At 39.2% G+C, this 17,856-nt stretch overlaps 1 protein-coding gene across 2 annotated transcripts in view; it reads left to right on the top strand.

Annotated features, from left to right (window-relative positions):
- The window catches only part of LOC121439299 (cyclic AMP-dependent transcription factor ATF-2), a 72,760-nt gene extending 61,229 nt beyond the window's left edge, over nucleotides 1-11,531 (top strand). The window contains exons 11-12 of one of the 2 annotated variants that reach the window (XM_041639779.1): nucleotides 4,127-4,232; nucleotides 8,931-11,531. In XM_041639779.1, coding sequence (XP_041495713.1) covers nucleotides 4,127-4,232; nucleotides 8,931-9,157 — 333 coding nt within the window. In that variant the 3' untranslated portion in view covers nucleotides 9,158-11,531. Of the gene's footprint in view, nucleotides 1-4,126; nucleotides 4,241-8,930 lie in introns of those variants that run through there. The other variant, XM_041639778.1, reaches the window with a different exon arrangement.
- The last annotated feature ends 6,325 nt before the right edge of the window (nucleotides 11,532-17,856 follow it).

Raw genomic sequence — 17,856 nt, 5'->3', positions numbered from 1 at the left:
ATTAGTTAGGAACATAGTTTTTCCATTTCTCTCTCGATGAGTCTTCAAATACTTTAAGACATGATGTCTACTGCATCTGTGTGGACTGTAGTAAACCGTGGTCTCCTAAACCTTTGTGGATGATGCCATGAAGTGATACCACTTTCAACACTGGCACAGTGAAGAAATGTTATATGTTTATTTGTGTGTTTCACAAATACCCTAATTACCTTGCTTGAACTTTATAAAGTTCTCAAAAACTTTAAAAATATCACTGGGGTTTGTTGTTGTTTGGTTTTTGTTTGTTTGGTTCTGGTTTATATTAACCAGAAAGTTGTTTCAGTGCCAGTTTGTCATTCTTTCTTTGAATTAGTTTTATTTTGTTCCTGTGTGTGTGTGTTTTGTTTTTTAATTTTAAGTGAATATAGTGATTGTGAAAGGTACCAGATTGACAGCTTTGGAAACTGAAGGATCCTGTATCTACAGGACAGGTACAGTTTGGCCAGTGGCAAAGCAAATGGTTTTATACTGCCCTGCCGATGTGCCTCAAATACATTTCTTAGGGCCTTGTGTGGTATAAAGATTTTAAGGCTTCTTCCCCATTCAAGTCTTTGGTAAGATTTCCAATAAAAGTATCAAGTAGCACCAAATGTGTTTATTGCCTTCCTTTCTTTCCTGTTTTCATAATTTTGCATTTGACATTGTGAGCATTCTCTAGTAGTATCTTTTGAACTACCAATTAGCTGCAAATTAATGTTAACAAACTGTAGTTGTTTGTTATATAGATGAACAGTAGTAGAAAGTCAGGGCCTCTCTACTCTGCCACTAGTGCCTTCTTTATTATTTAGGAATTTGAGCTTAGAGCACTAAATTGCCCAGACTTGCTTAAAATTCAAGACCTTCCTGCCTCAGCTTTCCAAATAGCAAGTGACTAGATCAATCTTTTGAATTATCCATTCCCAGTTTTCAGTAAATCTTCGTATATGCACAAAACTCATAGTAAGAGGGACACTTGACTTCTTCCTTAAATTGATCTGCAGTATGCCATAAATATAATTGTTTAAATGCTTAGAAAACGGTTTAGCATCCTATACAGCACTTACTTAAACTAAGTTTTATAACAAGTTTTCATTTGTGAGACAGACATTCTTAAAGTCTTTGTTGAATTTTGCATATTAATTCGGTTGTTTTAGAATAAATAGATTGTCATTTACAAAACTTACTTTTAACCATCTAATTTCAATAATTTGAAAAACAGATTAATCATGACTTACTAAACAACATAAACTCCAAATATATACTAGGATTTAGTAAATATCATCATCATGGCAAATTAATTTTACTCAAAAACTTCCACAGTTTTTTAGAACAAAATTAACTTTTCTTTTAAATAAAATGAAACATACATACTGATCTATACATAGACCAAAAAAAATTCTTTGTCAAACCCATTAGAATATTAATTACTATTATTTATATTTGCAGAAACTCATGTTAACAAAATGATTTAAATGTGTCTTTTTGTTTTTAATAAAACCTTTAATTTTTTTTTAACATCTCTCCCCTTTCCTCCCTCCAAAGCCAGAATGTACCCCTCCTCATTCTCCTTCAAATTCATGGCCTCTTTTTTTTTTTTCAACTAATTGTTTGCTGCACATACTATATATGTTCCCAGATATAAGCTTTTGAGTCTGTATAATGCTACCTGTATGTATGTTTTTGAGGACGAGTCTTTGATACTGGACAAGCAATTGGTATGTTCTTCCTTAGGAACACCATCTCTCCCATTCCCAGCTTTCCTCAGTTGAGGCCTTGGGGGCTTTTCTCCGTTCAGTTTGGCATGTTCATTGCTGTCATTCTTGTTCAGCTAACATTTAGATAGTTGTGTTGTCAGACTTTATGTGTGAGAGAGCAGATTAGGAGGGTACAGTGATCTGATCAGGAAAACGGAAAAGTCAGGAGCCCCTAAGGGAGAGGCAGGAAGATAAATACAGAAGAGCTGGGAGGATGGAGGAGGATAAAGGGGAATGACAGTATACAGTGTTCTGATGTAGGAAGTGGGAACGAGAAGTCAGGACAAAAGCAGGGGAGGGGAAGTTTGGAAAAGCCACAAGGGCTTAAACTCTTAATTATTTCCAAAAAAATAACCCCCAAAACTGTAATATTCTGTGTATGAATATACATACATAGTTTTAATGAACCTTTCTCATCTGGGTGGATGTAACTTCATCCAAGAACCAAGGACCACCTAGCAAAATCACTAGGATTAGACATGATAACACCCTCTATTTAATTGTTGTCCAGGGCTGTCCAAGAGACTCACAAAACAGTCTATTGCTGTTGCCCTTTGTTAACACTCCCCTACCCCCAGAGGTGGAAGGTAAGTCCCCATTGCACTTCAGAAATAGGGAGGGGCCCAAAGATCCCTGAGCTGGAACCAGTCTAAACACTGCTTCCCTGAAGACTAGCTCTCGTAGTACCAGAAGGTGCCATATGTGCCTCCAAAGGAGGGCAGCCGGCAACTACCTTAACCCCGCTATGATTCTTACAAGCTGCATCGGTGACCAGATGGCACAGTAACCCTGTTGGTGCAGCAGTACCGTGCATACCTTGGTGGTGACCAACAGCTCTAATTGGACTTAAGACCCTCTTAACAAGAGAGAAACCATGTCTGGTACTAGAAACCTACCTGAGTACAGTGCCAATGAAGTCATGGTTATTAGAGATGAATCTACAACCACCTATTCTTTTTTTAAAAATTTTAATTGCATTGGTGTTTTGCCAGCATATATGTCTGTGTGAGGGTGTCAGACCCCCTGGAACTAGAGTTACAGGCAGTTGTCAGCTGCCATGTGGGTGCTGGGAACTGAACCGTGGTCCTCTGGAAGAGCAGCCAGTGCTCTTAACCTACTGAGCCATCTCTCCAGCCCCTACCACCTATTCTTAAATGCAGTATTCTAAATGTACTTTAACCTTTTACTGTTTAGGGTTATACTAGCATAAAGTTGTGTTCTATGCTTTAGTACATGTTGCCAGTGTTGTAGAGTGTGGGAAACTGTTTGCACACACTCATTTTTCAGATTGCTTGACCTTTGTTCTCAAGATTTTGTTTCTGTCACCAGTCACTTAGGAAGGCCTAATAAGACCAATCTGCTAAAATATTTCACAAGCAGCTTTCTGGTTTAAGGGTAGAATGGAGATTGAGTTTGGTGGTGCACATTTAATAGTAATCCCAGCACACAGATCTAGGGCAGGAGAATTGCTGTAGTTTAGAGGCCAGCCTGGGATGCAATGATATCTTGTCTCAAAAAGAGAGGTGTTGGTGGATTATGTGCCTGCAATTTTATGTGTGCTAGTATGCAAAATGTTCTTATATCTGTTAATACTTTGAGGTTTTAATTAGTTAAAACCTAGATGGTTAGAATTAATATAAATCTAGATGAGAAGAAACATTTTAATAATGAATTTTTAAAAGCTACTCATTTACTAAATCAATAGTATTTCTAACTCAACAGAAGTACTCATTCTGTTGTAAGGAATAAAACAGATCACCATGGCCTTAACATTTAAATTTCGGTGTCAGTATCACAGACAACAAATTTATTTAACAGTATATCCACTTTGATTGGTTCTCGTGCCTAGGATAATGCCCAGCAGTTAGGTTTAGTGATCCATGATTCTTGAATTAGTGTATTTTCTTTGTTTCTAAACTACAAACTTGCTTAATTGTATTTCCAGAATGAACTTTCCATTTTTAAAATGAAAACTTTCCATTTTTAAATGAAGTCATTGAAAATTCATCCTAGTTACTGACATTTTCAAGTCTTCAGATAATCAAAAGAGCATATAATATTTGTAAAATAAAGATCTTCAGTGAGTAACCTATAGTGTATGAGGGTTCCCATGGCAATGGTGAGCTAGAATGCCAGTTATGGTGTTGATATGATTTCGGTTTTTTAAACTAGAAATGTTTGTATAAATGCTAAAACGCAAAACTGTTGTATATATTGATTAAATTTATTTAAATAGCATATGTCCCTTATATCTGCCAAAAGATGCAGTTTTCATACCTTAAGTCTCACTTCCTTTAAGTAGTAAAATGTGTTGTGTCTAATGATGGTAAGCACAGGAGTTGTTTCTTCTCCAGAGCGAAGTCACCCTGCTGAGAAATGAAGTGGCACAGCTGAAACAGCTTCTCCTGGCTCATAAAGATTGCCCTGTCACCGCCATGCAGAAGAAGTCTGGCTATCACAGTGAGTAATGCTCCGTTACCTACAGCCTAGGCTGCCTGCATCAGGACAGACTGCCAGAGTGAGCAGAGCTTCCAGTAAAACAGTGCAGGCTGCAGTTGTAGTGCTTAAATTAAATAGCGGTTTCTGCAAGATTATTTTAGTCTGGGCTGGGAAGGAAAGTTTCCTACCTCTAGCTTTTTCTAAGCATTATGAATCACTGTTGGTCAGCTACACATTTTTTTAAGTACACTCTTTACTATCAGTGGTCATGTATTGTCACAGGTTAACACTTTGTCTTGAATTGACAGAGCCAAGCAGTTTTTCCTTTCCTGTCCCATTTAGTCATGATGAGAATTTTTTTAGTCCGCTGTCTTCATTCAACCATATACTCTCCATTTATACTATCATACCCTACTGTTCTTTGTCTGATGATGTGAGCATTGGACAGTGTTTGTATGGTTGTGAGTTCTTATGTGGTACTGTCACATTAGTCATAAAAATGCTAAAACAGAACAGTATTGGAATTATTTGCTTATAAATTTCCTTTATGCCCCCCACTACCGCCAGTGAGAGTCTTCTGTTTCCAGCTTTGTAGAGGTTAATTGTGCTTTTTCCTTTCTCTAATGTCCTCCTCCTTGACAAGATGCACAGTGTTGGAACCAGCTGTTACTCCTGAGTAAATAGCCAATTTTGTCTGCCACACACAAATTTTTAACAAATAACAGAACTGGGAATGCATTAGGCAACATTTATAATACATAACCCACGGCCTTCCGTTTTTATGATTTAGTGGTATTTCAGGATATTGGTAAATGTGAAGATTGTTTCAACCATATGTATCCACTTCATTTTAATTTGCCGATGTCAGTAATTCAAAAGAAGGAAACATTTTGTATTGGATGCAAACAGTTCCTCAGGTACTTACAATAAAACTTAATGGCTACCATCTTTACTTGTAGTCAATTGTAAGCAGTTTCATCAAAATGAGCAATATTTTTTAATTTAAGAGATTCAGTAGACGTAGCTACTCTCATTTGCCATATATATTTAGAATACTGATTTTTGTCTGTTCTGAACATATAAATCTCCGTTATTTGATATCTAGTCATTTTGACAGGACAGTGAAACACATTGTGGAGTAAATTGGAACCATATAGAACTATGTTTGGGATTTGTATTAACTGTGATTGCTGTAGGGATGAGGCCATTATGGTTCCCATCTGACTTAAGAGCATAATTTCCCATAGATGCTACTGAGTTCAACATTATGCATACACGATTTTCTTCAGCAAGAAAACTGCATTGGATTTTGATGGTTTACAAGGAACTATATGAATGATTTTGTAAAATTAGAAAGAAATTAACTCTTACGTTGTACTTAATTGAAAATAATCTACAGTTTTAAAATCTTTTATTACTGATTGGATAATCTCAACTATTTTAATTATGCAGACAATATATGCTTAATAAATGTAAACCAGTTTTTATGTTTTTGGTTTTATTTTGTTTTGTTTGGTTTTTTGTTTGTTTTCAAGATAGAGTTTCGCTATGTATGTAGCCCTGGATGTCCTGGAACCCGTTTATATATAAACCAGTTTGAGGCTGGCCTCAAACTCGTAGAGATCCACCTGCCTCTGCCTCCTGAGTGCTGGGATTAAAGGCATATGCCACCGTGTCTGGCTTAAAATTCTATTTTAAATTTTGATATAAGTCTAATGTCTGTCATCAAGGTAACAGAGATTAGACAAATAGATCTTGAAGAAATAAATTCCACACTCTGAATGTAGCACACAATATCGGTGTGTGCTACACTGTCAGCTAAATCTTTTAAAATATTTGTGAAAAGAAAGCTAGGTTTAATGAAACTTAAAGTTATTATGAATCTCTTAGGTAAAAGTAGCAGTACTAGCAGTTGAAATATTGCCTAACCAAGATTCAGTACTGAAAGTTCTATACCACATCCCAAGAAACACCTCAGTTATGGGAAAACTTTGTATTGAGCACCCTAATTCTTAAATAATATAAAACCTGACTTAAAAAAATCACAATGCACTTTTAATACTTAAGTTCATGATCTTATTGGCATGAATCATATTCTTTAGAATATGAGCATGTATAATTTAAATTATATTATTGTCTGTATAATTGTAATTGGAAGGAAGCCTTTTGAGCCCGAATTGAATATCAACAAATTTTATTATTGACTATATGTATGAACATAGGTAGGGAACTTAGGTAAAGAATTAGATTGCCAGGCTTACAAGATGGCTGAGCGGGCAAGTATGTGCTGTGCAAACCTGACAGCTTGAGTTCTGTCCCTGAAACCACATCAGAAAGCTGGGTGCATGGTAAGCATCTATGGAGAAAGAGACATGTGGACACTAGAAGCCAGCTATCTGTAGTACACACAACAGACAAGAAAGGATGCCCTGTCTTCACAGGTTGGAAGGAGAGAACCAACTACCAGAAATGTCCTCTGGCTTCTACGTGCTCAAACACATCAGAGAGGGAGAGGGGTTGAATTTTCAAACATCTTATTTAAACTAAAAGTTGTTCTCTGAGGGCAGCATATGCGTCTTTCTAGTATTTTTGGTTATTTTGTTCATTTTTCCCCTCAGCTGCTAAAATTAGACATAGGTTCAGATATAATATATTGCAAAAGTATTTCATATACACACATTATAATTACCGAATAAATAACTGTTAATTCTTTGTACTGCCTAAAGATGTCCTTTAACCTATTCTGTGAGTCTATAGATACGCACTTCTTTAACTTTGATTTCGAGTCATTCTCTCCTATATATTTTTATATTTTCTCATATTACCAATCAGCCTCTCTGTCTTTGAGATTGATGTTTTACTAGAATCTAGCATGTAGACTTAGCTTGTTGTTTTGATGAAGAAGAATAATAGGGAAATAACAGCTTTTTGATATTTTCTCCACTTGAATTGTTATTGCCAGTATTTTCTTTAAACTGTCACTGTTACATTGGTGGAATAGAATTATAAGTGTTACAGTATTCATTTTTGCCTAGAGTATGTTTTCTGATTCTTGTATTTTTTTAAGATTTCTGATTGAGGTTTTTTTTTTTTTTTTGTAGTTTGAGATCAGATTTGGTTCAGGGAAACATGTTTGCATTTACACAGCACATTATGAAAAAGATAGAATTGCATCTCACAAATTTTAAATTCAGCTTTTTAAAAATACATGGATTTGAGGCTGATGTATAAATCCTGTAAGAACTTCTCTATTTCAGAAAATGATCAAAATGAGGAATTTTATTTATTCTCATTATACTTGCCAAGTATTTCTCCCTCTATAAGGTACCCACTGTCCATGACAAATCATGGGGTAATTGTTCCATTGCAGTCTGTTGTCGATAGTAAGTAGGTCCATCAGTTGGCTGGTCTGCATTCTCATATTTACTAGAAAGCCTGAATACCTTCTAAAACACTTAACTAAAACTGATTTTTAAGTCCAAAAATAGAAAGCATCCAAGTTGGGCATGTCAGCACACACCTATAATCCCGGCACCTAGAACGCCGAGGCAAGAGGATTGGCCATGAGTTTAAGGCAATTCTGGGCTTCATTGTAAGACCCTGTTTTAAAAACCTAAAAGAAGGAAGGAAAAATGAAAAGAATGTGTCTAGTATGATGGTATTTTATGTTGTATAGCAGCAAACAAAGCTGTAGGGATTATATTCCACTGTGATAAATCTAGAACTCGAGGAGCAGATTAAAGAAATCCCAAGAGTTACCGCATGTGAAAAAGGAATGAGCAGTGTCATTGACAAGCTCAAGTCTGACTATTCTAAATTTGTTTCCACGGATACTTAGAATGCCCTTTCCTGAGTGCTTCCTCTGTTTCAGTATCTTAGGTTTTGTATGGATGTGCATTTGAATCCCAATTAATTTGTATAGCTCCAACAGCTGGTGACATTTAGTCTTTGAATATTACTTATTCTCATATGTATGCATCATTAAACTCAGGTTTTCTAATCATTCATGACTGCAGTAGATGAAAATTTAGGTAGAAAAAAATAGTCTGGTAAATGCAGAGGGAATAATCGAAAATAAAATTTGTAATATTCATCTTGTTTGTGCATGTGGTTATAAATTGTTTTTTATCTTTTAATCGGGGTGACGGGTAGGCAGAAAGCTTAGTTTGTTAGATGTGTAGTTCAGTCCATGCTAGTTATATCTGTGAGCAGCTGTGTTCCAGACTCTGGCCTCTCCCATGCTGGCCTAGAACCCAGGTTGTCCTCAAACTTGCAATCCTTCTGTTGCTGCCTCTGGAGTGTCATGGGATTACAGATGTATGGAACAGAGATGCCTCTTTTTTGTTATTGTTTTGTTTGTTTTTTGATAGGGTCTCATTATATAACCCAGATTGGCCTTGATCTCAGAGATCTGTCTGCTTCTACCTCCTGAGTACTGAGATTAAATACATACAGCACCCACCTGGCTCTGCCTCATTTCTCTGACCCTGTTTAGCAGGTGTGATGATGCTCTGCCTTCATTTGGCCTGATGCGCACACAGTTGCCTCCTTTCTGACTGGAGCCAGATTCAGTTTATTTCAGTTGTGCGGCTTGTCCTGAGTAACAGTACTATAAAACGCCTTCCAGCTCTATGTGTGGACTCAACTCAATAATGGGTTTTTGTCAATACTGCTAAAAAAAAAAAAAAAAAAAAATGGGTTTTCGTTTTTTCCACCCAGCTGCTGATAAAGATGATAGTTCAGAAGACCTTTCCGTGCCCAGCAGCCCACACACAGAAGCAATCCAGCACAGCTCTGTCAGCACGTCCAACGGAGTCAGCTCAACCTCAAAGGTGGAAGCCGGGGCTACTTCAGTCCTCACCCAGATGGCAGACCAGAGCACGGAGCCCGTGCTTTCCCAGATGGTTATGCCTCCTTCCTCTCAGCCACAGCCCTCAGGAAGTTGATTAAAGACCCTCCGTGCAGCAGCTCTAGATACTGATGAGTGACTTCAAAGGGAAATCAAGGAAAGACCAGTTTGCATTTATGCGAAATCTGTGGTTGTAAATTTCTTTTTTTTTTTTTTTCCTTTTTTTACTTGAAGTTGTATTTGGCTCTAGAGTTGGTGTAGCAGCAGACGATCAGACTGAACAAGATTTTAGTCTCTGGAAGACTGATTTTGCTTTTTTTATAAATATTGTTAGATTTTTTTAATTTTTCTGTGCTCAATGTGTAAATTGTATTATAATCCATTGTGGTTTATTTCACTTTGGTTTAGTGGTGTTTTAATAAATGGGGGTGTTAACTGAATCACTCCTTCCACTTCCGTTTCTTTGCCCACCCCTTCCTTCACCCTGAGCTGTGATGTTGTCTTGTTATCATTTATACCAAAGTTCTGCAGAGTCCCTATTGACTTTGTAATAGGAACAACATTGTAAGGCACTAGGGAAGAAAAGACAGAGAGTTCCTTTTAATCTTTTTGCCTTTTATTTTGCACATCATGCAAAAGGAAGAATATCCGAAACCCTTTTTTAAGTGGGTGGGAGTTTGGTGAGACACTTGGTGCTTTATGCACATTCTTAAACTGGCCGGAGTCATCCACCACCCTGCAGTGTTGCAAGATTAAGTAGACAAAAATTTTGGAATCTTGAGCATTTCAAAAATGACTTGATTTTTTAAGTCTTAAATTCAGTATTTTAAACCTGTGTTCTTGAGACTGAAAACTATGAAATTATATAATGTATGATACAGGGTTATCAGATGTCTAGTAATTTTTAAAGTTTGCTCTTGTCATTTTGGGATTTGTTTTGTTTGAGTTTCTGTTGTTGAGTGTGGTTTGTTTTGTTTTGTTTTGCAGATTTCAGGTAGCAATGTGAGAAGTTTATGCATAATGAAGTATGATGTGGTTGCCAGAAAAGCCTAAAATTACGACTTAGAAATTTTAAGACTGTTTCCCCCCATTGTTGTACTTGTACTTGCGAGCTAACTTGTACTTATTCTTGTGAAAGCACTGTCATCTTTTAGTAGCCAATTTTGATAATGTTTCTCGTGGAAAAAAAATCAGTATCTATCTTTAGAACAATGTAATTATAATGTGGGAATGTGAGTGAGAGAACGAGTGTGTGTATGTGTGTGTGTGTGTGTGTGTGCATCTTCCAATAGTTTATGCCAGCGATCTTTGCTTGAATGTTTAACGATGCCTTCAGTGTGATGCTGGCAATAGATGACTGCAGTTTCAGATGCCATTACCGTGCAGGCTTGGATAACTAACATTCCATGAAGTAGCTTGTTCTGATGAGATGATTGTAGTTACACTTCGCTCATATCCAGTTGTCTGTGGAATACTGAGTTTTCTAATGTGCCATTATCTATTTTTATTCTGCAGTTATGTTAAAAATACAGTACAATATTTTAAATAGACTAAATTGTTAAACATAAAAATAAAAAAGTAGTAGATGTGTGTAAGAAAACTTTGTAAAATAGTTGAGTCCTACCCAGTAGCAACTTCTGGCGTTGAAGCAGGATTCCATTCTGTAAATACCTGTACTGTGTTTATACTAAGCTGTGTGGTCTGTCCTGCATCCGTACTACACTATCGCTGCGGTCTTGGGGCCGTCTCTTGATGAGACTGACGTTTCCAAAGCCTGTATGGAGTGCCCTTGAGTCAGGGGAATCTCCATCCCGCCTGCCTAAGTTCCAGACTGGGAAACATGCAAATTATAGAAATCACATTTCAGAACTTTTAAGTATGAAGATAATAGGAATTTTATTACTTGGCTTATTAAAAATGAGAGCATTTTGGTTGTTGATTGTATTTGTGTCTGTTACTTTCAGCCTGATGTCATATTTAATCAGTTTCAATCATGGTTTTGTCATTGTTATGCTAAGGAGTTGCTCTCAAAGGCACAAAACATGAATTCTCCAGACAAGCTCTTTCTGTTGTAGATGGGTAAGGTTGGTCAGAGCCTCCATGTCTCACTCTCTGCACCCTGACAACATTTTGCTTTCCTCTTCCGGTTTGTGAACGCTTCAGTTCTTTGGTAACAGGTTCTTGCAACTGTAAAGTAGAAATACATAGATGTGAAAAGTCATGTAATGGTTAACGAACTTACCACGGTTGACAACGCTCTCATTGTAAATCAGTCTGTACTCAGCAAATAAAAATCATTATTAGTTGTATAAACACAAAAAAAATCCATTTTGACTTCCAGAATGTCACACTACTTCTGTACCTAGCATTTTGAGTCCTTATATTTGCAATGTTACACAAACTGTACTATTTTCTTTTATGTACAGTTTGCATGACTAAACCATCAGAGAATAAATTCTATCTTTAAATTATGTTTATAATTTGCTTGTTTTTATCTGTCTCTCACAAAGTGATTAGCCTGCTATTTTTTTCCCTCACTTCAGGGCATTTAATTTCCTGAGAGGAGCCTGAGATTCTTTCCTTGTCCATACTGCCACTCATTCCCTCTGGAAGGCCCTTTAACCAGTGCCAGGCATTGTTTCTGTCTCTGTGCTCGCTTTAGGTTCCCTTCATATTCAGTTTATGTGCCCCGCCTGGAACACCACCCAAGCTTCAACCATGAGACCCACCTGTCACTACCTAGGAAACCACTGGAAACCATATCCAACACTGAACTAACCTTCCCTCATCTGCCCTTTTTCAGTCTTCCATTGGTTGGTGACAACATAATTCTTCCAGCAGCTTAAGCCAAAACAACCTTGTCATTGATTCTTTATTCCCACAGCCCATATCCAACCCACCAGGAAATGCTGTTTGCTAATTACCTTTGAAATAATCCAAAATGCCACTTCTCATGATTATACTGCCTTCCCTGACCCTTGTTCTTAGAGTTCTCTCTCAGATTGCTGTCTTCAATCCCTGCTTACCCTAACTCATCCCTAGTAGGGTAACCAGAGCGGGGCTCTCAGAGTCCGTCACAGCCCACCGTATCCTAGATTGAATCCCCTTTTCACTTAGAAGCTTAAGTCCTCAAAAACGGCTTGTAAACCATAGACTACAGACCCTGTTATTCCGTTTCCTCACTGACCTCTTCTCCTACAAAGTTCTCAGTCAGTGAACACCTAATGCTCCTAGGTGTCAGTGTGCTAAGCATTCCTAAAATTGTCCAATGTCCCTGTAAGTCCCCATCTCTGGCCTCCATCTTTGGAGGCCCCGCCCCTGTGCCCGCCAAAACCTTGACCACTCCCCCAGTCTATTTAAACTGCTCCCAGGAGAGTCCCTTCATGGTCTTCACTCTTTCTCCCCGGTGGTCAGTGGTCGGAGCACAGAAGTCCCATTAAACCTGGGTATCCTTTAATTCTGCTTGTTGTGATTTGGCTTGATTGGGAATTTTGCATCGACAGAGAGCTCGTGTTAGGAAATATTCCTAACAATCCCAAGCCAAATAATCTAGAAGGTGCGAGAAATTGTTGGAAAACAGTAAGTTATGAAGTAAGCACTGAGTGAAAACTTGGGCCAGTTATCTAGACAGCATTTGAGTAGCATCTTAATAATAGTTTTCCAGCTAAACCAGTCTGGAAACGCGGTGAATTGTTGAGCCAGTGTGTCATTCCATAGCATGCCTCGTGGCAGCAAACATGCACATGGTTACCTCATCTTTGCAGTTGAAAGATAATTGCATTTTTACTACCTGAAGGTTATTCCAGTCTCATTTGAGCCAATGCTATCACCATTTTCCTTTAATTATTTTCAGGTTTTTTTTTTTTATTGAAAATAGATTTTTTTCATACAATATGTTCTAGTTGCCTCCTCAACCCCTCCCAGGTCCTCACTGTCTCCCCACCCACCCAAATCCACAACCTTTCTTTCATTAAAAAAAACAAGTGCCTAAAAAATATTAATGAAAAAGACAAGCTGAAAGGAACCAAAAAAAAAAGCACAAGAAACAGACTCAAACACACATATTCTCACACCCAGAAACCGTAATATATAAGCAGAAGACCTGTAAGATTTGGAAAATAAATGCCCAGACAAAGCATTCTAGAACAAAAATCCAAAACACTATTGCATTTGTTTTGTGTTGTCCATGAACTGGGGGTATGGGCCCTGCCCTGGGGCCATTCCCATCTTTGAACAGTATGCTAAAGGTTCCTAGAATTTCTAAGAATGAAGTACTTTTATGTGTGCATGATGTTTTATTAGACACAGTACCTTGTGTAGTAAGCTACTGTCTCGTAAAAACATGACTTTTACATGGGAGAGACCTACAACATTTTACTGTACTGCAGTGCTCTGGAAACAAAGCCACTGTATCTCCAAGCAGTATTTTTTTTCTCTGAGATTTTCTCTAATCTTCAGTAAATGAGGGATGTTTTGAAATTTCAAATTTGTGTTTGCTTGACTTCAAAGGACAGGAAAGATAACTGCTAGTTAATGTTAAAAGTCCAGTCAATTGTCTGTTGCGGGGTTGGTGAAGATCTTCTCCCAGTCAGTAGGTTGCCTTTGTGTCTTGGTGACAGTGTCCTTTGCTTTACAGAAGCTTCTCAGTTTTAGTAGGTCCCATTTATTCAAGAGATGCCCTATCATATGACAAAAGCATTTGTTCAACTATGTTCATAGCAGTATTATTTGTAATAGCCAGAACCTGGAAACAACCTAGATGCCCTTCGATGGAAGAATGGATGAAGAAAGTGTGGAATATCTACACATTAGAGTACTACGCTGCGGTAAAAAACAATGACTTCTCGAATTTTGCATGCAAATGGATGGAAATAGAAAACACTATCCTGAGTGAGGTATCCCAGATCCAAAAAGATGAACATGGGATGTACTCACTCATAATTGGTTTCTAGCCATAAATAAGGGTCACGGTGTCTACAATAGGTGAATCTAAAGAAGCTAAGTAAGAAGGGGAACCCAAGGAAAAACATATAGTTATCCTCTTGGCTAAGGGAAGTAGACAAAATTGCCGGGGAGAAAAGTGGGATCTTGGGGGTGGGGTGGGATGGGGGTAAGGGGAGATGGGGAGAGAAAAGTTAGAAGGGAAGGAGGTCGGGCCTTGGGAAAACAGGAGGTTTGGGATAAAGGAAGGTTGGACAGGGGAGCACGGAACCACAATTCTTAGTTAAGGGAGCCACGTTAGGGTTGGCAAGAGACCTGACCCTAGAGGGGCTCCCAGGTGCCCAAGCCGAGGTCCCCAGTTAGTTCCTTGGGCAGTTGAGGATAGGGAACCTGAAATGACCCTATCCTAGAGCAATACTGACAAATATCTTGCATATCATCATAGAACCTTCATCTGGTGATGGATGGAGATAGAGACAGAGACCCACACTGGAGCACTGGACTGAGCTCCCAAGGTCCCAATGAGGAGCAGAAGGAGGGAGAACATGAGCAAAGAAGTCGGGACCACGAGGGATGCACCCACCCACTGAGACAGTGGAGCTGGTCTATTGGGAGCTCACCAAGACCAGCTGGACTGTGACTGAAAAAGCATGGGATAAAACTGGACTCTCTGAACATGGCGAACAATGAGGGCTGATGAGACGCAAAGGACAATGGCACGGGGTTTTGAACCTACTTCATGTTCTGGCTTTGTGGGAGCCTAGCCAGTTTGGATGTTCACCTTCCTAGATATGGACGGAGGGGGGAGGTCCTAGGTCTTACCACAGGGCAGAAAACCCTGACTGCTCTTTGGACTGGAGAGGGAGGGGGAAAGGAGTGGGGGGAGGGGGAGAAAGGTGGGAGGAGGGGGCGTAGGGTGGGAGGAGGGGGAGGGAAATGGGAGGCTGGGAGGAGGTGGAAAGTTGTTTTTTTTTTTTTCTCCTTTTCTCAATAAAAAAAAAAAGTCCAGTCAAAGAGAGGGAGGAGCGATAATACGAACAAAGGGGTCAAGACCACGACGGGGAAACCCACAGAAACAGCTGACGCTAGCTAGTGAGCTCACCAGCTCTGGACTGACAGCTGCTGAACGCAGAGGACCGAACTAGACCCCCCTGAAAGCAGGGGGATTGGGCAGTTTAGGAGGCTACTGACGGTGGTCCAGGATCTATCCCTAGTACATGAACTGGCTTTTTGGAGCCCATTTCTTTCCTATGAAGAGAGAAATTGCTCAGTTTAGACATGGGGGAGGGCCTTGGTCAGGTTCAAGGAGGTGATGGTACAAACTTTGTTGACTCCCCATACCCTCTCTGAGGAGCCCATGGGTGATGGGGGGAGGGGAAGGGGGAAAAGACTGAGGGAAGAGAAGGAGAAAAGCTTTGCGAGCTCCACATCTGTAAAGATTAGTTTGATGCCTGACACTTTGTGAAAACATAGGAAAACTCCTTGACTCCTAGGACTTAGGGCTTCAACTCTGGTAAACCTACATGCAAACTCACCATACTTAGAGAACATAGTTACCTAAAACAGTACTTTAAAGATGTTTTGAAAAAAATAAATTTTAAATCTGACATTTCTAGATTACTGACCCAGAATTATAGCCTTTTGTGATTAACGGTTGTGAAAAAATCATTTCTATGAATACAAGTGAACTTTCTCCCTAAGTACTCCATATGCTTGTCCGTGCTTTTAAAGTACAACAGTGTCGGGGTCCGGTGCCAGCCCAGACCATAAATTATTTCTCCGGACCAGAGGGGAGGTGTGGGATTAAAGACACAACTCACATAACTTTATCAGCATCCCTCATGAAATCCTGAGTTCACATCCTGAAAATTGGAACAAAATGAGTCATGTATGACAATTTGTACACTTAAAAGATTATTGAATGGACTGGAGACATGGCTCAGCAGTTAAGAGCACTGACTGCTCTTCCCGAGGACCCGGGTTCAATTCCCAGCACCCACATGGCAGCTCACAACTGTCTGAAAATCCAGTTGCAGGGGATATGACACCTTCACACCAATGCACATAAAATAAGGTGAAATAAATTTATAAAAAAGATTATTCAACATGTACTTACTGACTTACATCATTGTCTAAATTCTGTTCCATGTCAAGTTACTAAACCAGAGCTTTCAAAGCTGTCTTCTGACATACCGAGGCAGTCTGCTGACCCAAACAACCATCTCCAAGAGAGCAGCCTGCAAACAAAGACCCTCGGGTTATTGTCATGACACTAAAGTCTAATTCAAATAAAACTGGCTGCAGCTACTCATGGACTATAATGTGTTTGTAACAACATTCTGAAAATCAGATGTGATCCCATTGTTATTTTTATTGCTAAATACCTTACCTCTAGAAGCTTTCTGTGTGCCTCAAAAGGAGTGGTTTCTAAAACGGTATCGATCAATAATTCAGCAACTTGAATAAAACACATTTGTACGTTTGCTGTGGCTGTCTAGAAGTACATTGGCATGGGAAACTCCAATCATAATTTAAACTTTTCACATCGTGCTTGAAATCCCCACACACACCCCCTAGATCTCTTAACACATAAAAAACTGATTTATTTTACAGGCGAAGGTACTTATGACATCACTGAGGCCATGGGAAGATGACTTTGGTTAGTAAGGACCCATTAAGGATGGGCCTTGGGCTTAAGTGTTGGATGCTGTCAGGACCACGGTGTAAATAAAAACTTTACCTGCAAGTAGGGTCCATTTGGAAAGACAGCGTGCTTGTTATATATCTATCCAGAAAATCAATCTTAACGAGAAGAAACGATTTGGTTTTTTATGTACAAAAACTGATCTTGGCTTTTTATGTACAAAACCCATATCCTGATTGACACACATCAATTAGCAAGAACAATGAACAAAAGGAGGAGCAACAGAAGCAAAACAAGCAAGCTTACTACATTTAGGAACCTGCCCACTCTTCGGGCTGTGATGGGTGAGGTCTTTGCTCTCATTTTGGCAGGTGTTGGGGTCCATGTGCTGGGCTCTTAGGTCACAGCGGTGCCTTGATGCCTCTAACATGGCCTCACCTGTGCTAAGATCTGAGGACCTGTTACAAAGAGAAGGTCCGTAGGTAAACTAGCACAAGAAATTTTATAGTCTGAAATATTTAAAAAGTTTCTTCCACGGGCCGTGGTGGCACATGCCTTTAATCCCAGCACTAGGAAGGCAGAGGACAAGCAGATCTCTGTGAGTCTGAAACCAGCCTGGTCTACAGAGCAAGTTCAGGATAGCCAGGAATGTTACACAAAGAAATCCTGTCTCAAAAAAAACAAAAAAAAAAAAAGAAATTCTTTTTTTTTCTTCTTCCTTTCTTGGTGATAAGAAAATTCAAGAAAATGTGAAGAAAACACCAAGAAAAGTCAAAAGTAAAATAGAAGGAAAGATAATGGAAAATAACAACGAAAGTCATTTTTAAGGTAAAGAAGAAACCAAGTGTGCGGACTCACACATTCACGGAGAGTGCTGGGTGATTTGTTGCTGATTCTGCTGCTTTTCCCCAAGCATCGCAAAATGAAAGTTTAATCTCAATGAATTCCAGAAGAGATGCGGGCGCCGGTCAGATTGTCAGAGGTGCTCCCCCAGACAGGGTAACGGGGGGGGGGGGGGGGGGGGCGGGGGCAGCTAGTAAACTGGGCAGCAGGAGGTGAGAGAATGGGGACCTTATTTGGTAGGGGACTAAAGCAGGAGGCAATAAAGATGGCTGTAGGCTGGGTGTGATGCTACCGGGACCCGGTTCTGCCACCCAACTCTCCGTCCATGTCTCAGCATCACAGACTGTTGAATGTGGGGCTTCCCTCCG

The sequence above is a fragment of the Microtus oregoni genome, unplaced genomic scaffold, assembly GCF_018167655.1.
Source record: "Microtus oregoni isolate MIOR12 unplaced genomic scaffold, Mior012 000060F_ref0000265, whole genome shotgun sequence".
Lineage (NCBI taxonomy): Eukaryota > Metazoa > Chordata > Mammalia > Rodentia > Cricetidae > Microtus > Microtus oregoni.
This window is presented reverse-complemented; position numbering and strand designations above follow the sequence as displayed.